We start from the raw sequence: 25,394 nt of genomic DNA on the forward strand, positions 1-25,394 counted from the left end.
AATATGCTTCTATTTAATTTATTTTAAAACAATATTAGGGTATTTTTCTGAAAAAAAATCTTTAACTTTTAGTAATTTAATTTAATTGTCCTAAAAACAATTTTATAAGACCAATAATAATAATAAAATAATATTTGAAATACCACTGAAAAGCAAGTAATAAATAAAATATCAATCTACATAATAAATAGAAATAAGCAAGTGATTTCCTAGGATCTGATTATATTTATGTTTAATTAAACTCCTGAATAACAAATAATATTTAAATGAATACTTAAAAAATAATAAAATAATAATCAATGAATAAAAATAACTTATAGTAAATTTTTTGTGCTTATTTTATTATTTAAGTATTTTTTACTTTTTTTTAAAGAAACTACTTGAAAAATCTGATCAAAGATCAAGCAAGAAAATTGGAATTAAATATAGATTTAATGAGGAAATAATTAAAGAACTTATGATTTGCAGCAGAATAACCCTCTAAACATTTACCTTTATATTAACGAAATAAAAATCATCAAGTTCAAGCTTTTAAAAAAAAATTAAATTTTAAAAGAACTTGGGTTTGTTTCTAATATTGTTTGTTTTTTTATTTATTAATTTATTTTATTTTTTATTTTACTTTCTACTGCCACCTATATAAAAAATACTTACATAGGTATAAGTAAAAGGTAAGTATTTGTCTTTGTGTATTATTAGAGAATTTTGTGTTTAAAAAGAAACTCATTCCCTTTACTTCATCTGAATTAAATTATTTTGAACAAAATATTTTATTAATTTTTTGGTCTTTTATATATAATTTTAAAAATCAAAATTTGTACCTGAAGAATTTGATTTTTAATAATAATTTTATATACGTTTTTATTGTAATTTCTTATTCTAATAATTAACACCCATCATATACAACACACTTAAGAAATTTAAAATTATTGTATGTACCGAGCGTCATAACCCAAGCCCATAGAACTCAATTGTATCTGAAAAATGGCATCCATACTATAAAATATAATAATAAAATAAAAATCAAGTATCAAATAATAACAACCCAATAATAATTATGCTAATAGATTTGATTAATTTTAAGTTAAATTAAACGCCTAAATAAAAATTAATTAAATAAATCTTTAAGATAATAATCAATGAATAAGAAAAACTTATAGAAATAATTTGTTCCTATTTTATTAAGCAAAGACAAACAATATAAGCATTTTTACAATAAATAATATAAGCTAATTAACATACATTAAAATAGTTAATAAAACAATATTTTACCTTTCTATTGGATTGCTTATGATAATCCATTGGATGTAACATGCAATAATAGCGATCCATTGCCATACAAATTAAGATTACGGCACTTTGTTGGCTTATGGCACCTCTTAGCAGCGCCTGCAAATAAAAATTGATTGATGATACTAATTATATAACAAATATCCAAATGTTTGAATCCTGTATGAAGAAGTCAAAAAAATTACTTAACTAACATCCCCCAATATTAACTTTATAAGTTAAGATACTGCAACTGACCAGTAGGGCCTAAAGTACATACTAACGAAATTAAGAGACTTATGTGCCATTAACTAGACCTCTTTTATTTAAAATCAAAATTTCTTCGTAAGTGATTATACTAGGAGAAAGGTGCTTAATACTAATCCAAAGTACAAGAGTCTTATCTAGAAGTTTATTTTCTATAATTATTCTTGTATAATCCATAGAAGTTAGCTTATTTGGTAAAAATTATCTTTACAGGAGTATTGTGACTTAAAGTCGAGATATCTGAAAAACTACAAGAAAAAATGTTATTATCGTTTTAAAACGGATATTATAGAACTAACGGAAGCCAAGATATGTGCAAAAATGGTATTCGCAGGACCACTCTGACTAGTAGAAGATCTCTTGAATGTCGAAATATCTGTAGAACTAGTTATTTTACGAGAACAACGCCTAAAGTTATCTTAATAGATAAGACCGCAAGTTTTTCTAAATAAAAATGTTCTCGTAGTATCAACAGAAAAGACAAAAGTCCAGATATTTCGAAAAATAGTGACATAATATCGATAAAAGAGAGTCTAATCTAGAAGTTTGCTAATTCTCAATTTTCTCGTAGGATTAAAAGAATACGAGATTTAAAGCAAAATAGTGTTGATAGAACAATTGTTACTTAGTCAAGCTAACTCGAGAATGGTTTACTCTATGAGAAAGTTATTTATTATAAATTCTAGGAGAAAAAGTCTATTTTGTAAGTTTACTTACTGACAATTTTCTTGCAGGATGAAGATAAGTCGAGATATATGGCAAAATACTGTTGATGCTACCACTATTAAAGTTGATCACTTTTAAAGTCGAGATATCTCACTCTACTAGAAAAGTACTTATAACAAATTCGATGGAAAAAGGTCTGTTCTATAAATTCGCTTATTAACAATGTTTTTATAAAACCAACATAAAGAGTGACACCCGGCAAAGTTGGTGTTACTAAGATCACCGCATCGTGACAATATCTCGAAAACGAGAAAAATAGTGTTTAAAAAAAACGAGTGTTCATTTTACGAGAAAAATATTCAAAAAATAAAAAATATATAAAGTGGAGATATCTCGCAAATAGTTCAGTCTACGAGAAAAATACTTATAACGAATTCGATGGAAAAAGGTAAATTATACGTGTTTTTTTAACATCTTCTTGTAAATCCAACAGAAAGCCTGATAACAGGCAAAATTGGTGTTACTAAGATCACCGTAACATAAACTTACAATTTCTCAATAACTGTTCATTTAACTAGGAAATATTTGAGATGGTATTGATAAAAGAGAGTTCAATCTATAAGTTCGTTAACTAATAGTTCTCTTGCAGGATAAACAAAAGCCGATATATATGGCAAAAATAGTGTAGATGAGACCAGTGTTAAAGTGGATCACCCTTAAAGTCGAGATATCTCAGAAATGAGTTACTCTACGAGAAAAATGCCTATAACGAATTCGATGAAAAAAGGTTTATTATATATGTTTTCCTATTAACGATTTTCTTGTAAAACCAACGTAAAGCGAGATATCCGGCAAAATTGGTGTTAATAGGACCACCGTGACTTAAACTTATAATTTCTCGAAAACTCCTTACTTTCCAGAAAAATGCTCATAACCATATCGATATAAGAAAGTTTACTGACTAATAATTTTGTTATAGAATAAACATAACGCAAAATATATGGTCAATATAGTGTTAATGGGACCACCGTTAAAGTTGATCACTTATAAACTCATGATATCTGAAGAATTGGTCAATCTACGAGAAAAACATTTATAACGAGTTAAATACGAGTTAAAAACGAGTCTCACAAATGTAGTATGTATTACTTAGGTTACGCGTTTCTCCTTAAATAAAGCATCTTTAGACTTTTTAAGTACAATGACACACTTTAAAGCACACTTATGACACTATCGTTATTAATTCAATAGGATTTATCGATACACGATGTAGTTACGATCTCAGGTTACCTGTGTCATATCATATCATAAATGTTCTTTAATATGTGTTATTGTACTTTATGGCGTATTAGCTACATTTGTGAGACTTTGACTTTGAGCTTATTGTCCTTCTTATTACATATTATTAAAGCTTCTTTGAGAATAATGGATGAATGTTTTGGAAAAAAGTATATATTTGTATAAGTATAGATTAAAAAATGTATATATTTAGTTATTTAAAATTTTCTTGTAAATCCAACAAAAGCGAGAAATTTATTTTTTATTAGAGATTTTTATTAAAATAGGATCATCGTGACTTAAAGTTACAATTTCTCGAGTACTCTACACTTTACAAGAAAAATACCTAGAATAATTTCGTTAGAGCAGAGTCGTATAACTAATAATTTTCCTTCTCCTAGGATCAAGAGAAGTTAAGATATTTGACCATAATTGTGTTAATCGCACCACTGTGCCTATTGAGTTTCGGCTTAATTATTCCGAATTTTTTAGTAGTGCTACCTATTCAATAAAGTCACAAAATAAATATACACTTTGTTTATATTTCGTCCAAGTACAAACATAATAAATATTTAACCATTTTTTTTTTATAATAATTATAAGCTAAATTGAAACATTTTCCTGAGCCTTGGCAATATCGTTAAACCACCGAAACTGTGTTTCAATAGTAATTTCCATTTTTTGAATGCATTACGGTTATTTCAAAAATCCACATTTGTATTCAAACTGATAAAATGATTACGATTATAAAATAACCATTTAACTAGATTAGCCTGATCGAACACGAAAGTGCCATTTAAATAAAATGAAACGACATTGAAAAGGATTATTGTTTATAAATTAACAATTGCAAATTGAAATGGTTTTATGGAAGCACCGAACCCTAAATTTAATGTTCTCTTAAAATTGTTGAAAGTAATTGGTTAAAATTGATCGGGGTGTCGGACATAAGCTGGACAAAGTGTGGAAAGGCCAGACAAGGGTAATTGAACAGCTTTTAGAATAAAAGGACCGTGGCCAAGCTTTTGCTTCTTGCCTAGATATACGGACAGAATCATTTAACTTTCTATTCCGTCTGGAGGGTGATAGAAACGGTACGTGGTATTCACTTTACATTTTAACTAAATTGTTCCCAATTCCATAATGTATTTAGAACATTCTATTTTTAGAACTTTCTTGATATTTTCACTTATGTGGTATTTTGATGAGTCAAGGTTAATAGACATGAATAGTCCAAGCTCAAATGTCAGAAATATCAGACTTTTTATGCAGTGATGGTCAACAGTTTATGCAGAAACAACGTTTGTCCTTAGGGCACTTAAACAACATAATATCGAGAAAAGTATTACATATTTAAAAATAGTGTTTAAAGTTTAGAATAGTCCAAGATCAAATTTCAGAAATAACGAATCTTTTAACTTTAACGTACAAAATCTGGAAAATTAGTGGGTATATTGTCATTTAGGAAATAAGAATATTATTGAGAACAATATTCCTTGTAAATAGTGTGTAAAGATTAAATTAGTCCAAGATTAAATTTCAGAACTATTAGACCATTTAGGCAGTCATGCCCAAACACAAACTCTATCTTTAAGGTGGTTACTCACTTCAAAGTCCAAATTCTCGAAAAATAGTAGAAATATTATTGTTAAGCAAATAGTATAATATTATGAAAAGTATTCTCTAGAAATAGTGTTTAAGGTTTCAAATAGTCCAAGCTTAGGTTCCAGAATTTGTAAATTTTTAAGATACTGGTGTCTAAAAACAAAGTTTGTCTTTAAGGTGATGACTCACGTTAAAGTCCAAAATCTCGATAATGAGCAGGAATATTCTCATTTCAAAGTGGAATATTATTGAGAAAAATATTTCAAAGAGATAGTGTTTAAAGATTTAATTAGTCCAAGCTCAAGTTTCAGAAAAATATATTTTATGCAGTAGTGTTCAAAAATAAACTTCGTCTTTAAGATGACCACTCAGTTTAAAGTCCAACATTTTAAAAAGTAGTGGGACTATTCTCATTAAAAGTGTTTAATAGTACTTAATTAGCCCAATATCAAGTTTCCGATATATCGTACTTTTAATGGAGTAGTGACCAAAAGAAAGCATGCCTTTAAGGTGACCCCTTACTTCCAAGTCTAAAATCTCGAAAACTAGTAGGAATACTCTGATTTAAAAAATAGAATAATAATAAGATAATAAATTCATATATTAAAATATTCCTTAGAAATAGTGCTTAAAGATAAATATAGTCCAAGCTCAAGTTTCAGAACCAGCGGATGTTTTATGCAGTGGCGTTCAAAACCAAATTTCGTCTTTAAGTTGACTATTAAAAGACGAAAAGACGAACTGACAATTCAAAGTGCAAAATTTCGAAAACTAGCGAAAATTTTCTCATCAAAACACCACCATATTATTGCTTAAAATATTCCTTAAAAATAGTGTTCAGCGCTTAAATTAGTCTAAGATCAAGTTTTAGAAATATCATGTTTTTTATACAGTAGTCACTAAAAACAATGTATGCCTTTAAGGTGACCCCTTACTTCCAAGTCTAAAGTCTCGAAAACTGGTGGGAATATTTTCATAAAAAAAATATATTATTGAGAAAAATATTGCCTAGAAATAGTATTTAAAGATTAAAATAGTCCAAGATCAAGTGTTAGAAATATCATACCTTTTATGCAGTAGTGACTAAAAACAAAGTGTGCCTTTAAAGGTACTCGTTATTTCAAATTCTAAGATCTCAAAAACTACTAAGAATATGTTCATTAAAAAAAGATGTTATTGAAAAAAAAAATTTTTTAAAATAGCGTTTCAAGCATAAAATAATCCAAGATCAAGTTTTAGAAATACCATACTTTTTATACAGTAGTTCCCAAAAATAAAGTGTGCCTTTAAGGTGATCAGTAACTTCAAAGTCAAAAATCTTGAAAACTAGTGGGAATATTCTCATTTAAAAAATAGAATAATATTAAGAAAAGTATTTCTTAGAAATAGTGCTTAAAGATTAACATAGTCCAAGCTCAAATTTCAGAACCAGCGGATGTTTTATGTAGTGGTGTTCAAAAACAAATTTCGTCTTTAAGTTGACCTCTCAATTTAAAGTCCAAAATTTTGAAAACTAGCGAAAATTTTCTCATGAAAAAAATACGATAATATTTCTTAAAATATTCCTTAAAAATAGTGTTTAACGCTTAAATTAGTCCAAGATCAGGTTTTAGAAATATTATGTTTTTTATGCAGTAGTGACCATAAACAAAGTATGCCTTTAAGGTGACCCCTTACTTCCAAGTCTAAAATCTCGAAAACTAGTAGGAATATTTTCAATAAAAAAAAATATATTATTGAGAAAAATATTTCCTATAAATAGTGTTTAAAGATTAAAATAGTCTAAGATCAAGTGTTAGAAATATCATACTTTTTATGCAGTAGTGACCAAAAGCAAAGTGTTCCTTTAAAGGTACTCCTTATTTCCAAGTCTAAGATCTCGAAAACTACTGAGAATATGTTCGTTAAAAAAAAAAAGATGTTATTGAGAAAAAGATTTCTTAGAAATAGCGTTTCAAGCTTAAAATAGTCCAAGATCAAGTTTAAGAAATATCATACTTTTTATGCATTAGTTTTCAAAAAGAAAGTGTGCCGTTAAGATGATCAGTAACTTAAAAGTCCAAAATTTAGAAAAATAATAAGACTCTAAAAAATAGACCATATATTTACCTCAATATATATGCAACTTAGCTCAGAATAGCTTTGTTCTCAAAAGAAAAAATTATAGGTAGTTGCCATACCATATAAATATATGCAGACTTATATCTTTAATAAAGCATTTCTAAAACCATTTATTTACAGGAATTTCGTTTCTTATTATTATAATAATTATACGTTATATGTTCATCAGAAGGAAAAATGCCTTAACTATAATGGTTTGTACAAAAATAACAAATGAGCAATGTCAATGGAATTTCAGTCACTCTGTATAAATGTAGATCAAATGTATTATTCATAAAAAGTTCTGTTTTAATCTTATGTAAATTTTTAATTATCTACATTTGACAACACTGTTTTTATTTTGTAGTCAATGAAAAATAAAATTAAAAAAAAAACAAGACAAATTTATTGAAATTAAGAGATATTCTAAAAGTAATGTAGAAAACAATAAACATTTTTTTTATCTTTTAACATCGCTTCTTTTCAAAACAATTACGATATTCCAAAAGAGCCTTTATGAAAATATGTTAGAGGCTGTGCTGTATGTCATACAGGCTATTGCTAATATGCCCGAAATCCTTGATGACACTACTGCCGAGCAATTAATTTATCATTTAAAAACCAGTAGGTACCGAGCTTTGTTAAATCCGTATATTAAAATTTCGCCACTGACGTAAATTAATGGAGCCATAAGCTGGTAAAAGTCAACGTATGTAAACGATAAATTCGTCCAGGTCGCACCCGTCATCGTAAACAATATTAAGCCGGCGCTGACAAGGCCCAAAATTGAGGACGTTTTGGGGCCATCAGAGATGATGTTAAAAATACATCAAGCCCGCTCTACACTACTGCCTGTCTCGTGATTTAGTAATGTAATCCGTCTGCACACTGCTTTTCGGATAAGAGTCGTCTTGGGTGTTCAAAGTTTCGAAAGTTTAATGGAGAAATAGAAGTAAGTTGGAGACGAATTAGAAAAAAAAACATTAATCTCCTAAATTGTTTATTAGTTCACACTCAGTTCGATTTGAAGTGATCAGTAAAGTTAGAGTGAAATGATCAGTAAAGTTTCGACATGATGTAGGAATATCTCCTCGTTCACCGTGTGTTTCTTAAGTGGTGACATTGAGTGGCCGCCACTTTTACTAGATAAATAAAATAAATAAATAATGTCTTTATTATACCAAAATGTACAAAAGCGAAGTCTAGCCTAGGGCTAATCAACTTAACCTCTAATTACATGAACAAAAATATATATCAAGTTACATAGATAGCAGTTATCAAAAGAAGATAATAGAAAACCCGTGAAATCCATGAAATCTATCTTGAGTTGGAGAATAAGCAATGACATAAAACTAAAAAAGAAGAAAAAAAATGTACACATTTTCCCTTTAAATTATAAGGAGATCATCTGTAACGTGAGAAAATGCGACCTTGATTTTACGTTTAAAACCAGCAATGGACATGCATTTAAGTGAATTCGGAAGTTCATTATACACCGAAACAGCATTAAAAAGAAAACATCTGTGAAATAAGGCAGAATGAAAACGAGGAGCCGATAATTTACTTATACATCTTAGATTGACGTCGTGCACATCACTTTGAAAAATGAATTTTTTTCTGAAACTCTGTTATATTTTCTTAAGTTAAAAATGAATCTACAGCACTGATTTTGAAGCTTCTGCAAGGGTGACTTTATCTAAACAAGGAACATAACCAATGTTAGAGTAGTTCATATTAGGGAGTACTAAGGACTCGCATAATTTCTTGGGTACTTTGTAGTTAATGGTACTTCTATTAATGTACAATGGTTTGAGCGCAAAATAGGAAGTTTTTAATTACGTCAGAAACGTGCATTTTGAATCTCAAGTCCTCCTCGAAAATTAGACCAAGATTCTAAATGTTATCAACTATTTTTAACTGCGTTCCCCTCACAAACAGTTGTAGATTATCCAAGAAATTCTTTTTCTTATTTTTTGAAGAGAAACACATTACAGAACACTTGCTAGGATTTAATTTTAAATTATTGCTCGACGAGAAAGTTGAAATACATGACAAATCTTCATTTATTCCATACTACAACCCCTCAATATGTCATCAGCTTTAAAAGAATAGTAAATTTGCGTATCATCCGCAAAGCCCTAAATACTGTAACATTTAACAACCTCATACATGTCCGCTATGTACATTAGAAATCTTTGTGGTACCTCAGAACTTATATAAGAGCGGTTTGACTGAGCTTGATTTTCTAATACCACCAGTTGTTTTCTTCCAGAAAAATACGACCTAAAGAAGTTTAATGAATTATTGTCGAATCCATAATAGGTCAATTTTGCTAAAAGCAGGCCACATCCAACATATCGAAAGCTTTAGAAAAGTCAAGTAATACGAGCGCCGTAGTATCACCTCTATCCAAAGCCTCAATGATTTCTTGAGTAACTTTTAACAATGCAGATGTGGTGCTGTGTCATTTTCGGATATAAGCCCTTGTGATTTTTTCTCTGGGATTACATGAAATCCAAGGTATAGCAACTTTGTTTTAAAACTTTGGAAGCTCTTAAGGATGCGATAACACAAGATGTTGCGGCTATTGTACCTCACATGATTCACACAGTCTTGGAAAATTATTGGGATAGACTTAGTCGGTCGAAACTGAAGGATATCTCTCGAGTAAAGTTAAAAAAAATAGCCTTAGGAAGATGTAATTTTCAACCTCTAATGTAGTGAGTATATTTATAATATTCAATATTTAATCAAAATTACTCAAATATATGACCTTTCCTTTGAGATTATAACGATGCATTAACATGTCATTTAATTTTGGGTATTTACTCGTATATGACCTTTTTCATGTCTTTCTTTTTTTTTTGAACATTTAGAATAAAGGTTATTAAGAATGATGAGTTTCCTGACCTTTTCTAATAGCATCCATTAGTCCTAAATCTCAGACAAATCTGATGTATGCTTTTTTTAATCCTGAACTTTTTTCCGCTTTTATCCTATTTAGGTATACGTCCTTGCTCGTATTTTTGTCAATTTTGTCGAAGATTACTGCATTTTATATGTTCAAGCAGCTTTTGAAGGATGGCGCCATATGCAAATCCGAATGAAGTGCGGTTAGTTTGGTTTGTCTTAGTAATGTTGGCTTTTATCCAATCTAAGGAGACTGGATATAAGCAGATTGATCTCCGTGCTTTTCACATAAGATGACACGTACGCAAAATTGAACGATAACTGGGTTCGCAAAGTAGCCACGTCGGCGTCGTTGTTCATAAGTATACCTCGTTCTGATTAGTTACTTACTCTGCACGTGGCAATTTTCTATCTTGTTTATCTTGTTTTTCTATTTTTTTTTATCTTGTAACTGATATTACGGTTTCTCAAACAATAATGCAATCAACTGTCAAAAGTCGAGCCAATCAAAGTAAAGTCAACTTCTGACTAACAGCGACGATCTGGCTACTTTCTCAGGCTAGTTTTCGTTTATTTTTGGTTACGCATCTTTAGTATACACATCAGTCTTCTTACCTGTAGTCTCTTTGATTCAATTTTTTTTTACAATTCGTAAAATTTTGAATTCACAAACTAAAATTTCGAAATCATTTGACCGGTGTAAGACTTACCCAATTGGAAAAAGTTGTAGGTTGCAACTCTAATTGTGAATTTTTATGGAAAGTATGGATTCAAATTTGCTTATTTGGAAAATTCTGATTTATGCAATTTTTTTTAAATGGTGTAAGGATTAAAGAATCTAGATACAAAATTAATATGTGATACTGACTTTAGAATGCCATATCAAGATAAGCTCAGCAGGTCTATATTCTGGTTAAAGGTAAGTTTCGGAAAGTATTATTACCATAAATGTAAGTTAAGCCACACAAGACACAGCAGAAGTAATAACAAGTGTAGTATATTATAAGTAAGTATAAAAGAAGTGTATGAGTAAATAAATAATAAGGCGTATATTTCTTTACCATTAGTACTATTAACTAGTATTTCAAGCACAAGTTACTCATTCTTCTGTGTAGCTTGTTTATTTTAAATTATTAAGTTTATATTACTTGTCTACGTTTATTAAGGAATAATTTTGTAAACATTATTTATTTATTTATTTATGTATTAATTATCTTTTTTTTTACTCACCTAGGTAAATTTTGTCACTAATTAATTAACAATTACATACCTAAGAAACATAGAAAAATAATATAAATAGCCACGAATATATAGCCACTTGTTTTCCGGCATTCAGGAATCATCTCCTCCGTCACCTAGAACCGAAGGTGCGACGAGGATAGAGCGAGCGGGTGGCACACTCAAATTCTCGAGACACCTGTAAAAAATTGGCGAATGTTCCAGAATAATGGTCCTTCTAATATATAACCTCGCCGCTAGGAGGCGATTTTAATTCGGTATATTAGCGCGACTTTTAAATCGAAATAAATAGAGTGTAAATAAATGTCTTTAATAGTCGTTGTGTTTATGTGTTTTGGTCAGTTGATTATTTTTTTGTATCGAGTGTTTTAATTTACACCTAAAAAACAGCAAAAATTATACTACAATAATTATTTTTCCGTTGTAATAGCCTTAAAATATAATAAAAGTCATACAAATAATGGCTAAAATACTTCCTTAAAACTTAGGAAGGTTATTCACTCGTGCGACTAAGCCTAAAAACTGGTGTGATCTAGTGATACATAGGTGTCATATTTTTTACGATAATGATACATATAGTCCATGAAAATTTTAAAATAAAGGTGCAAATATTTGTTATAAAAAGTCATATATATTTAACTAGAAATCTAAATAAAGGTTTAAAACCAACCAAAAAACCTTTACTGGAAATATTTAGTATATATGTTTTTGCCACAGGTTTTTCCCTCTACCATTAATTTAATTTAGCTAGAAAAGCCTAATCAATTAATTAAATCAGCATTACATGAATGATCTGCTCTGGTCAGTATATAAAAGCAGGGCAAAGTGTAACAGACGCGGGTAATTAAATAGCTTTTAGAATAAAGGGGTCGGGGTTACTTCTTGTTCCATTTATCTCCAATTTCATGCAGGGTGATTGATGCTTTGGCGGCGTATTTGTGAGAACATAAACCGATTATATTAACATAGCATTAGGTATACATGGAATTATAGTTTATTGGATCTTACAGTATATATGTACTCTCAGAGTCAGAGTATGTACCTAAAGTTACTTAATAAGTTGCTTATGTAAAAGTGGGTGATTTATAACTATTATAGATTTTAATGATTTATACAAGGTAACTGGTTTACTTTATAGTAAGAATGTGATACTTTCAATTCCTAAATTGGATGTTTGATACTCTTTAAACATATTCCCCTGATCCGCGCAGACTCTTATTGTCTTAATTAAAGCGAAACCTAATTTCTATTTCCGCACGCGTATAGAAAATAATTCGCGCTAAAACGTCATCAAGGGGTTAGTTAATTTCCTCACAGTTTTCCCTTTAAAGTGGCTGATTGTCGTTGTTTTCGGTATTTCGCACCCTTTAAGTCAAAGCTCACGTTCCATCCTGCCCCGAAAGAAAATACCTCTTTGTCGAAATGTGACTGGCATGCATAATTTTCAAATGATCACAAAAATAACCGAAACATAACAAAATAAAATATTTTTGTAAACATTTTCGTGTTCCTTAAAGTACCTGCTAAAGAAGAAATACAGTAAAAAAAGAACAGCATCGCCGCATTTCCGCGACAATATTCTACATTTTATTCATTTTTATCTTAAACTGTAAAGTATAATGCGTTTTATTCTCTTTTCGCAATAGCAAGTTTTCAGTTTATAGCTGAGTGCAATTTTATTGTCGCTATGCGATTCGCGACAGTGCTTAGCTTTCGGCGCAGTAAATAAAATTTAATATTATCGTCTTTCGCATTATCAAACCGGTCGTGATTTTTGGGATCCATGTTGTTATCGTTTCCTGGTTCACCGAACTCCGCCAACTCATGTATGTTAAGCTGAAGTTTTCGGTTAAAAATTATGTTGTTTTTCCTTTAATTTTAATTCCGGTTTTCTTTTTTGTTTAGGGTTTTATTAACGAGTTAATAAAATAAAAGAGCAAAAATCAGTTAAAAAATTACTATCTCACACGCTCAAAAATTGAAAAGAAGAAGAAACTAGACTAATTCACGTATTTAAAAGAAATATGAACTCAAATCTATAATGATACCGTTCGATATACTTAATTTAATTTAAGTTCACTAAGTTTTAAATACAATAACTTACTTGAGGTTTATTAGATTTTTTATATACCTAAGAGCTGAGGTTTAATCTATTAGTCTCTGAGCTCGTTTCTTCTTTTCAATATCCTACTTTGTTATGAATATTAAAATTAAAAAACGATAAAAACAACGAAAATACCTACTTTTTTTAAAAATACCTAATTTGAACCAACAATTTGATTTACAAGATCTTTTTGCTCCTACGTTTTTCTGATTTGATTCATTTTTATCATGTCTTTTTCAAATAAACAATAGGCAGCACAAAAAAATTATCTTTAAAAAATCGCGGGATGAAATGTATTCAACCTTAAAATCTTCCTGTTGTTCGAATAAAGCCCGCAAAAACATCCCTTAATCAATTTGAAATAATAATGTCACGTCGAGAAATTAATGTTTAACTACATAAATCAGAATTATAAATAATTAGCGGCATCGAAAATCATTGCATTAATAAAATTACATCCCTAATATTATGATCCGGTCAAATTATTTCCGGTTATATAAGTTTAACGGTGACATTTCACGAATTGCGACCGCTAATATTTAACGGATACGGCAGGGCTCAATATTTCAGGCAGAGGCGAGTGGAGAAATATAGAGAAACCCCCTGATGGCGCTAGAAAATCCAATTTATTGTTTAGCCCGACAGCCCCTGATTAATGCTGTAAAACGCTTGTGCCGACATTTATAAGGGCAATACTGCTGCAGGTCGTGGTTTTAGCCAATTTTCACCCTTTCCTTTTTACACTTTTTTTTGTACGTTTTTCTCTGCTCGACGACTCTCTCAACGTAACTAGCTACGGACTTTTTTGAATATCCGTTATAAACCGGTTGATTGCCTTCGTTTTCTCGATGGTGAACTTTTGGCAAATTAAAATCCGGTCTGTGTAGATTGTGTTTTGTGGATTGGTTTTTCTTTTGTTTGTAATTTTGAGAATTGAAATCACTGGATCAATTATCAAAATTTTGAAACAACCTTAAGTAAATTTATCACCACCTAAAGCAATTAAGTGAATTTATTTAGTACTTACACTTAGTACATCCCTTTAATATTCTGTATGAAGTTTTGAGACATAAGTTGAATTTTTCGATAGGGGACTAAATAAAACAAAACTCATTTTAACTTTTCTAAGAACCTCCTTAGGTCACTTAATATTGGCTTTTATTGTTAATTTAAAACGCTTTGTATACGTTATTTACAATAATTCATTTAAAAACAGAAACAATATTTACGCTAGGCATAGATGTTAGATTTTTATAATTAATGTGACGAATTCATAATTAGTTACTTATTTTGTTGCCTATTACTTCACTATTTCAAAAAATATTAACTTAGAAAATACTACCGCATACGCTCAATTATTAAAAAGAAAAAAAATAGGCTCATTCACGTATTTAAAAGAAATATGAATTTAAATTTCTTGTTGTATTTGATTTAATCCAAGTTCAATAATTCTTAAATAAAATAATGAACTTTAGGTATAATAATTTTTTACCCAGGAGTTAGGGTTTTATCTATTGAGTTCATTTCTTCTTTTCAAAACCCCTCTTTTATTTTTAATTGAAATTAAAACAAAAAATCTATTTATTCCCTAAATAGGTCAATTTAAACTAATGCCCTTTTCTCCCTTTTCCTTAATTAAAGGAATCCCTGTATTAATAAAATCAACTATAGGTTTTGTTACTTAGTACGTTTCTTAAAATTTTAAAAATTTGAGGTTATTTTTTAAGGGCTTTGAAAATATATTTCTTTGTTTATTCCATGATCTTCAAAATTATGTTTCCAGGAATTCAAATTGTTTTTTTTTTAGTTACACATGGTTTTGAAATTTTGAAAATTTACATGTATTTTTCTGTGATTTTGCTGTTAATATTTGACTTTATTTTTATCTTTTTTAGACATTAAAATATATTTTATTGTAAAGTTTATTTTATTACAGGCTTTTAAAAATAGTTTTTCTACGAATTCAAATTATTTTTTTGGAATATTTTTTACGGCTTGAAAATAGTTCATCAGCATACAGTATTGGCCATAAAAGTTAAAACTTTTAAAAATTTAAAATTTTTCCAATTTTTTAAATTTATATTTTATTTTTGTACATCCAATCTTTAAATAAAATACTTTAAATTTTTGTGCTGGATAAAATGCTTTGAACTTTTTATAAAAGATGTATTTTACAGGCAGTCTTTGACACACCAGTGTGCAAGTGGGTTCTTTTAATTTATTTTATTTTGTGTTACCATGGGAAAAGGCAAGGTCTATTCCAGCGACATTCGCCAAACAATTTTAGATTTTTACAATCAGGGTGTTAGGCAGCGTAATATTGCTCAAAGACTAAACGTTCCTAAGAATACCGTGTCACGGATAATTAAGAAATATCGTATATTTGGAAATGTGGTACCAGGTAAAAGCACTGGAAGACCTAAAGCTACGACTGCCCGTGTAGATAAGCGAATTTTAAATATTTCCCAGAATGCCCCATTTTTGTCATCCTCCAAAATTTTATAAAAATTAAATAAAGGTAAGCCTTCCAATATCTCTGCAAGAACGGTAAGAAGGCGATTATGTTCTGGTGGACTTATCAGCTATAGACCTGCTAAAAAACCTTTGCTGCGGAAGAAAAATGTCAAGTTACGCCCACAATTTGCAATGGATCATCTTAACTGGACTGTACAAGATTGGAAAAAAGTGCTATTCAGTGACGAATCTAAGTTCAATCTGTTTTTCAGTGATGGAATACTTCATGTAAGACGACCGAAAGGTGAAAGACTCAAGAAAAACTTTATCCGACCTACGGTTAATCGTGGAGGTGGTAATGTGATACTATGGAATTGTTGAGGATTGGATAATTGTGGGGAAAATGGATCGATTTATATATCGGGATATTTTGCGAAATATAATGGAGCCTTACACATTTGAGTCTATGCCAGTAAATTTTGTATTCCAGCATGAGAACGATTCAAAACATTCGTCAAAATTGGTAAAAGAATAGTTGGACCAAGAAAAGATCACAGTTTTAAAGTGGCCGGCCCAGAGTCCAGACTTAAACTCGATTGAAAGTTTATGGGAACATCTGGATCGCAAAATTCGGGCATCTGGAACAGTCAAAAATGCTGATGAACTATTTCATAAGCTTGTTAAAGCCTGGACTCACATTGACAGACAAATAATTGAAAATTTGATTGAATCAATGCCCAAAAGAATACAGGCAGTAATGAATGCTAAGAGTTACCATACCAAATATTAATTATAATATTATGGTTTCAATAAGTTATGTTCTATGTCGTTTTTGAATAAAAATAATTTAGTTCCAAGTATTTTAACCAGCTTTTTTTAAATTTTTATTCCGAACTGCTACTGGTGCTGAATTGTTATCAACATTTAGACTAATTAACACTAGTTTTTCGTGTACAACAACTTTATAAAAGAAAATAAAATGCTAATTAAAAGGCACACAAAATATAATAAATTTTCAAAAGTTCCAACTATTATGGCCAATATTGTATGTTTCAGATTTTTTCAGTGATTTCACCGCAAATATTTTACTTAATTTCTTATGTTTTTAAAAATTAACGTTTAATTTTATTTTAGATATTAACCTTTTTTTGCGAGTATTCAAATTAATTTTCTAAACATTTTTCATGATTTTGAAGTAATTTTGTACTCGACATTTTACTCTACATATTTAAAGTAAATTGTGTACTTTTCAGGCATATAATATATTTTTTATTTTATTTCGGATATTGACATAATATTTTTTTATATTTATTTCAGCTTTTTGAAATTGATTTCTCCTTTCTCCAAGAATTCAAATTAATCTTTTAAGCATTTTTCATGTATTCCGGGCTTTCTCAGTGTTTTTATTGCAGGTATTTAACTTAATTTTTTATGATTTTTAGGCATTAAAAATATTTTTTTTATTTTATTACAAGCATCAATATCATATTCTTTAAAATCGATTCCAGGCTTCTAAAAATAGTTTTTGCAAAAATTAGAATATTTTTTTTTAATTTTCCATGATTTTGACCTTTAAGAGATATTAGGACAGATCAGGCAAATTTTATAAATTTATTTCAAGCTTGTGATTCTACTGCAGACATTTGACTTTATTCCTTATATTTGCCGGGTATTAAAACTCATTTTCCATTATTGCCTGGAATGCATTGACGTTATTTTTTTATTTATATCAAGGTCTTAAATATAGTTTCTTTAGAAATTCAAATCATTGATTTTAGAGTCATTTGCATGTATTTTCACAGCTACGGACATTTTTTAAATATATTCCAGGCATTGTAAATATTTTTTTCAGGCATTGATGTTTTTTTTTTAATTTACTTGTTTCAAGGTTTTTAAGTAATTTAACTGCATTAATGATATATTTTTTGATTTGTATGTCTTGTGGATATGTTTTTTAAATTAAGTTTTAAATGTTCTACAATCAGTAAATTTAACTCTTAACCTCTTCGGACCCCAGGTATCATAGATGATACCTTGAGATTTTATTTCCTCAAACAATGCGCGCATTAATATTTCGCTAGGAACCAGACGTATCATTGGCGATGCCCACTGGCAATGCTGCTTATATTTTTTTCCGCACGCGAATTTGACATTTTGAGGTTATAATTGTATGCGGTTTGTTTACGTTTGGACTTGTGTTTCTTGGACCATGGTTTTAAGTAGAAATAAGCGTAAATATAGAAAAATTAATTATTTTGTTTTGTTTAAAATATAGTTTATAGCTTGCAGAATTACGATTTAATAAAAAATTGTGAAAAGTTAACATTTCGGATGATTTGGAGAGTTTTAGTTAAGGTATCATTGGTGATACCTTAGTTGATAAAAACTACTTTTAGTTTTTATTTTTTGATGATAATATTTTTGTTTTAGGACCTTTAACACAAAAGGAGCTTCAAGATTTAGCAGACAACATTGATTTGAACCAGTCGGATATCGGAGAGCTGTCATCAGAAAATGAAGAGAAGGACCTGACAACGCATTTTGCTGAAGATGAAGAAGATCAACAAACCGACTCTTCATCATCAGGCGATGACCTACCTTTGTCCCATTTTCTCCCAGCAAGAAAAAAAAGTTGGGGCCGAACTGCTAAGCTAGAGATACATTCTTTTCCATTTTTGAATGATGCTGCTGATGTAAACAAGTAGTTAGAGTACCCCATCAAATATTTAGAAAAATACATTTCAGACGACTTTTACGAAGATATTTATACAAACATGAGAGAAGTAAAGGATAAAGGTCGTTCTTTCGAGACTACTTCTGATGAAATAAAAATATTTTTTGGAGTGTCGATATTAATGCGAATTTACGGACTTCCAAGAATTCGGATGTTTTGGTCCAGAGAAATGAGGGTTCCCATGATATCTGATAATATTACCAGACACCGATACTTTGGTTTGTGCTGTCGTCTGAAACTTGTCAAAGATGACAAGATATCAAGGGAGCAAAGGAGTTTAGATAGGTTTTGGAAAGTAAGGCCAATGCTTGACAGACTTTTGAAAGGATGTAGACAAAATAAACGTACTGAGGCGGCATCAATCGACGAACAGATGATACCATTTCATGGTAAAGTAATAATGCGACAATTTGTGCGTGGAAAACCTGAACCAGTAGGCATTAAGAATTTTGTAATGACAACACCAACTGGAATTCCTTTGGATTTTTACTTGTACGAAGAAAAGGGCTCATCACTAGAGTTAACGCTCCCTCCTGTACCAGAGAAGCTTGATATAGGTGGCAGAATGGTACTCAAACTAACTGACACTTTACCAGCTGGTGTTTCAGTTTACACTGACAGATATTTTACATCTATTCCACTAATAGATGCATTATTGTCCAGAAAACTAACCCTAACAGGAACCATGATGCTAAATAGGCTTCCAAAAAACGCAAAATTTTTAAAAGATAACGATTTAAAAAAAATCAGGTAGAGGTTCCCATGACCAGTTGGTAAGACAGGATTTCAACGTCAATTTAGTAAAGTGGTTTGCTTACACCTTGCTTCATCATTTACTGGCGTTGAGTCACCAGGAACATGTTCACGTTGGTCCAAAACCGAAAATAAATACATAACAATAAATCAGCCTGCAATAGTAAATGAATACAATTTAAAAATGGGAGGGGTGGATCTACTGGATAGAGTGATTGGAAAATATCCTATGCGTGCTCGAATAGACAAATGGACGATTCGAACCATTTATCACTTTTTTAATTTTTCAATTGCTGGTAGCTGGTTAGAATACCGAGAGAATGCTATGTCTTTAAATCATGCAAAGAAGGATATTATAGATTATCTTGATTTTAAACTCTCGCTGGATAAATCGTTAATTCATTCTGCTAATGAAATTGAAAATGAAGAAAATAATATTGAGAAAGAAGATGAATTACCAACTTCTCGCAAGCAAAGAAAAGTTGAGCCCGTATCAGACAAGAGAGACAGAAAAAAAGGAAATAAGCATTTACCTACTTTCATGAAGAACCAGCAAAAATCACGATCTAAATGTCGAAAACCTGGCTATGAAAAATTAACATTGGCAAAATGCACCTCCTGCAATATTTTTCTGTGTTGACAGAAATATAATATTTAGAATATTATATTAGTTATGAAATAACTCAATTAATTAGTTCGACAAAAATTAATAAGTTCGACTTTTATTTGTATTGATATAATCCTAACGTATCTATGATACGTATCTTTTTCCAAAAATATAAAAAAGTAAAACAAAAAAAAATTGAAAATTGTTTTATTAACATACTACCTACAAGGATAATGCAATGTGTTTTTGTAAATTTTATGTAATAGACTCTTGGGTCTGAAGAGGTTAAAACCAAAAAGCTCCTGACGAAGATTAAGGCGAAGAAGTAGTTAAATTTTAATTATTTTTCAAAAATATCTTAATTTTTCGTCAATATCAAAAATCAATATTTTGAAATATAAAAGCAAGCAGACAAAAAGTGACAAAAAATAATCTCTATCGAAGTCTCGAATCTTAGACTCTTAAAAAGTTTGTTATTCTTGGTTCAAGTATGTAAAATTAATTTTTTTTATTTTTGACTGAACGTATTTTTTGGAGGTCAAGTACACTTTTGGTTTTAATTCAAAATTTTAGTAATTGAGCCATGGATTACTATTTTTTTTATTTCAGACAGTTGAGCTGAGGATCAAGATAAGGTTCTTAATACTCGTATTAATATTTAAGTCATAAATCTATTATTTTTATTTGTGTTGGGTTTTCCATTTTATATACTTTTAGTTTTAGATTAGCCAGTTACATACCTTTTTAACTTTCAGACAGTATTTAGCCTTTCGTAAAATCATAATTTAATATTATAGGCAGTTGAACTTTTTCTTGTACATATTTTTAATTTCAGGCGGAAATCCAATTTTTTTTCTTAATTTTTAGGTCATTATGTGATTATTTTATATTACAGGTAGATGAGCCTTCCTCTACATTTAACTTCAGACATTCTACTTCTATTTTTTTCTTAATTTCGAGACCTTAGTTCATGAATTTATTATCTTTTATTACAGGAAGGTGAGCCTTTAATATACATTTGTAAATTGACAAGTAATCACAGTTTTTTTTTTATTTTCAGACATTCGAGTCATGAGTTTTTTATTATTTTCTTACTCTCTTTACTTAGTTGTAATTATTTTCTATTTCAAAAAGTTGAGCCTTCCATGAAGATGAAGACGAAGGCGAAGACGAAAATAGACGAAGAGGAAGAAGAAGACAAGACGAAAACTTAAAAACCTTAACTGAAATGTGTGATAAGTTTTAAGAATGTAACCACCTTGACCTAAAATGCCTTAAAATTAACCAAAAAATTCCTATTAACCGAGGAAAACCTCACATACCAGTCCCTCTCTATATGACGAGTAGACCTCTTGCATTTATAATTACATTACATACAACGCGATAGGCTCGCAAGCCATTCATTAGTTTAATTCGTGAAGTTATAGGGGGCTCTAAGTGTAATTACGGAGACTGTTTTGATTTTATATCTCGCAGTTTCGACATTATTAATTAAAATGTGATCCTTCAATAATGATCCCTGTTCCACCATCGCGCATGTAATTATGTTTTACGATGATTTGATCGAGGATTTATTATATTAGAGACGCGTTAACTGTTTAGTTAGGATAGTTTGATAGTTTTTATATGGGGTGGTGTTTATCAGCGATAAACGAGATAGAGGGTATTTTCATAGATATTTTAGTTCTTATTTATTGTTTCTCTGTTATGATCATATATGCCGAATTTCTATCAGTAATGATTTTTTCATTTCTTTTATTGAATTCCCCTAAAGAGGTAAAAAGTCTTTTTATACGGATTTTGGCGTTTTTTCTTTATTTAGATTTCCATCAACTACTTGCTTTTCATTAACAGTAATTTACAGGATTTTTTACAGCACAGCATCCTTAAAAAATCTAATGGTTCAACGTTCTTAATCAGATTCTTCTCGAAATTAATTAACTCATCCAAATTACTCTCTAATGTCTCCCCAACGGTGGTTTTTGGGAAACCAAAATTAACAAAGTTTAATTATTAAGACCCAACTGGTAATTTGTCATTGCGACATTAAACCATCGCTTATAGAGTTCTTCATAATAACTATGTATAGAGATTCGGAAGTTGCGTAAGGAATTTTCTGTCACAAGGGGGTGATACTTTCAATGGTTTAGGGTCGTCACGATTTGGGGATGATAAATGATCCTAAACAAGGGAGTGAACGCAGGGTAGAAGTTATCTGCAATAAAATAGTGTAGCGTTATTACCACTAGGTGGGTGTGAATTAAATAATGGATTGTACCAAAATAGTCAACTAATTAATTACAAATACTTATTTTCACTGTATTTATTTACTACTATTTATAAACGATTTAAATCTAGCGCCAATTTATCAACTGACTACTAGCGGCAATGCGGATCCTTATATACTCGGCTGACCATGATTCCGGAAGATTCGTTGACCTTCCACGCGTTTCCCGAGACGTCGTGCGGTGTGTCACTTATGTCATTAGGGAATGGCGGAGAATCGGCTGGTATTCTCGATGTTTTTAATATTGTTACAAGAGTAAATTACTTTTTGGATTTTAACTGAAATTGTAAATAAGTCTTCTTGTCTGTCTATGGTCTTTTTCTTCACAAGGACTTGGTTACTATAACCCTAGTTCTTCCTAGTAGAGCCTGGAAGAAGAATAAACTTTGTATGATGATGGACCTCTGGAGTCTTTTGAAAGCCTGTATTCAAGAACCTGGTTAAACATTTGGCAATTTACGATCAGAGTTTCTTTTAATGCATCATCATAGTCTTGGACTCTATGTTTCTAATTAGTTTCGAGTTTACTTAAAAATGTTGATGGACCTCTTTACTCAAGTTCAATGGATTTAATTCTTAAGCTAAGAAATCTTACGGGTAACTTGGATGCGTTAATTAATAATTTTAAAAATTTCTAAAGAATCGTATTTTTTTTTATTTCTAAGGTGACAACCGAATAATCAATCTAAAATATTAATGAAATAAATTTAATATTAGTGGAAAACCATCTAACCGTAGCTCACTTAAACCACCTACTTTAACATTCACTTTTACCATCCATACACAGGTTAATGAGTTCTTTTCAGTCCATTCAGATAACGTAGCTTCAGAAATTATTAAGTGATGCAGGCGTTCTCTATCCAGCTGCCCAAGGCATTTCGATTAGTTTCTTTTAAATGTTTATTTCCCCTTTAAGACTTTGGTTGCAAGTCTTTTTAACCTAAATAGTGAGAGAAGGTTCAAATGCCTAAAAATTGTGAAAATACATGGTGTTTCAGTAAGCGTGGATCGCGGTCATTTCTTAGGAACTATCAAACTGACATCATTGGAATTTTTTCTGATATTATTTATCAAGTTGTTCGAAGACTGATTGGCGTATCGACCTTCCCAAAGTAGGGGAGAGTAGTGTAATTGTTTAAAAGGCACGAGCTTTGGAAAGACTTATCTGATTTTGTTCAATTTGGGCTTGTTTAAAAGTCAAATGTAAGTACTTTTAAGCAGTTCAGATTTGACAACACTCTATTAGATTTTTGTTGTAAATATTTTTGTGACAACTGTGTGTACCCTAGTTGTCATTTGGAACTGTTTTTAAATTATTGTAATTTTTTTTAAGAACCGTTAATGCCTATCTATATTACTATGTAAAAACGATGCCGATTTTTAATACATTTTTATTTAGCAATTATATAAAAAAATCGACGTCAAAAATTATTTTCTATAATACCAAAGATGTGCTGTTCAAATTGGTCCGGTTAAAGCGGAATGTTATTATTTTTCTTAAACCAGCTTAGGGACCCTATAAAAAAAACTTATAGTTTGACATGTTTTGAAATGAAATGGCATTTAGGTAATTAGGTGAACTAGGGAAGAGAGTGTAGTCGTGAGTCCATGATGGTTCTATAATGACTTGAATGATCCAATTAGAAACATATCATTAATTTTTTCTTTAAGGGGCCAAACAACAAAACAAAAGTAAAAACTCCAAGTCACGGTCTTCTCACATTATACCTGAGTTATAATACGATTTGTGTAGGTGTAGGTCTAGGCCTGATGATGCTCCGATAGAATCAAAACACGTGTAGCGCTTAATAATTATATATATGTTTAATAAGACCGTGAATTAGTGAGTTTTTACTTTTGTTTCGTTAAATAATTTAACTGAAAGGTTGTCCACGTTCATTATATCTCTCCTTTAATGCACAGAACTGGTACTTAAGATATCCAACCGTCGGGGAGAGAGGCTCAATATCAAAAATTGAATATTTTTTTTCTCATACTCTTTGAAATATTCGTGCAATATGTTCCATTGGAGATACTCACATGTTGGGCCCCAAGGTTCCACTAACTTTTGTTAAATAAAAATTTTTTCCAGGAAAGGAATATAGTTATCACATATTTATTATACCAGGATTTGGCCGGAAAAGTATAGTTTTTTTTCTCATGTTGTTTGTGATATTTGTGAAATATAGTTCATTCGAGTAACTCACATATTGGGCGCCAAAGTACCACTCACTTTTGTCAAATTGGATTTTTTGCCAGGAAAGGAATATATTTATTATTCCAGGATTAACCGAAAAGAATTGTTTTTTTCTAGAAGATGCTCGGAATATTCCTACATAATAAAATTCCTTCAGAAATTAAAATACAGATCACATAGTATTTTTGTCAAGAAAAGTAGTTCTTAGGCAGTTACAGCCAATGGTGGGTAAGCATTTTCCAACTGCCTGAAAGAAATTTAAAAAATTATAATCAGATACCTGAATTCACATTAATTGTTTTGCAGCTAGTTAAAGTCGATTATTTCTTTTCCAAGCAGTTAAATTTGACTAGGCTAAATGTTATTTATATCTTGAATAATAATCAATATTAATTGAAGATATATTATTGTTAAAATGACAGTAGTACCAAGGCTTACAATATGCTCGCCGTATATTTTCGATATTTTGTGCAATGTAAATACTTCTATTGCGGCATAAAAATATGCTGTAAAATATCCTGAATGACGTCATTCAGGATATTTTACACCACTAATTTAAAAAACCAGAAATTTAAAAAATTATAATCAGATACCTGAATTCACATTAATTGTTTTGCAGCTAGTTAAAGTCGATTATTTCTTTTCCAAGCAGTTAAATTTGACTAGGCTAAATGTTATTTATATCTTGAATAATAATCAATATTAATTGAAGATATATTATTGTTAAAATGACAGTAGTACCAAGGCTTACAATATGCTCGCCGTATATTTTCGATGTTTTGTGCAATGTAAATACTTCTATTGCGGCATAAAAATATGCTGTAAAATATCCTGAATGACGTCATTCAGGATATTTTACAGCTGAAAAGTCTTTTGACGACTGGCAATACGTTTAACGACAACGGGAAATGTACATTCCCTTCA

At 30.1% G+C, this 25,394-nt stretch overlaps 1 protein-coding gene and 1 long non-coding RNA gene across 2 annotated transcripts in view; one reads left to right on the forward strand and one right to left on the reverse strand.

Moving 5' to 3' along the window:
- LOC126735527 (trace amine-associated receptor 1) overlaps positions 1–25,394 on the reverse strand; it is a 116,640-nt gene that overhangs the window by 24,919 nt on the left and 66,327 nt on the right. Inside the window, exon 5 of the mRNA XM_050439568.1 lies at positions 1,273–1,389. Coding sequence (XP_050295525.1) covers positions 1,273–1,389 — 117 coding nt within the window. The remainder of the gene's footprint in view (positions 1–1,272; positions 1,390–25,394) is intronic.
- LOC126735530 (uncharacterized) lies at positions 20,886–21,720 on the forward strand. The gene is made up of 2 exons (XR_007660429.1): positions 20,886–20,985; positions 21,047–21,720. It is a non-coding gene; the product is annotated as an uncharacterized LOC126735530 (long non-coding RNA).

Source organism: Anthonomus grandis, chromosome 4 (assembly GCF_022605725.1).
Source record: "Anthonomus grandis grandis chromosome 4, icAntGran1.3, whole genome shotgun sequence".
In the NCBI taxonomy this organism is placed as follows: Eukaryota; Metazoa; Arthropoda; class Insecta; order Coleoptera; family Curculionidae; genus Anthonomus; species Anthonomus grandis.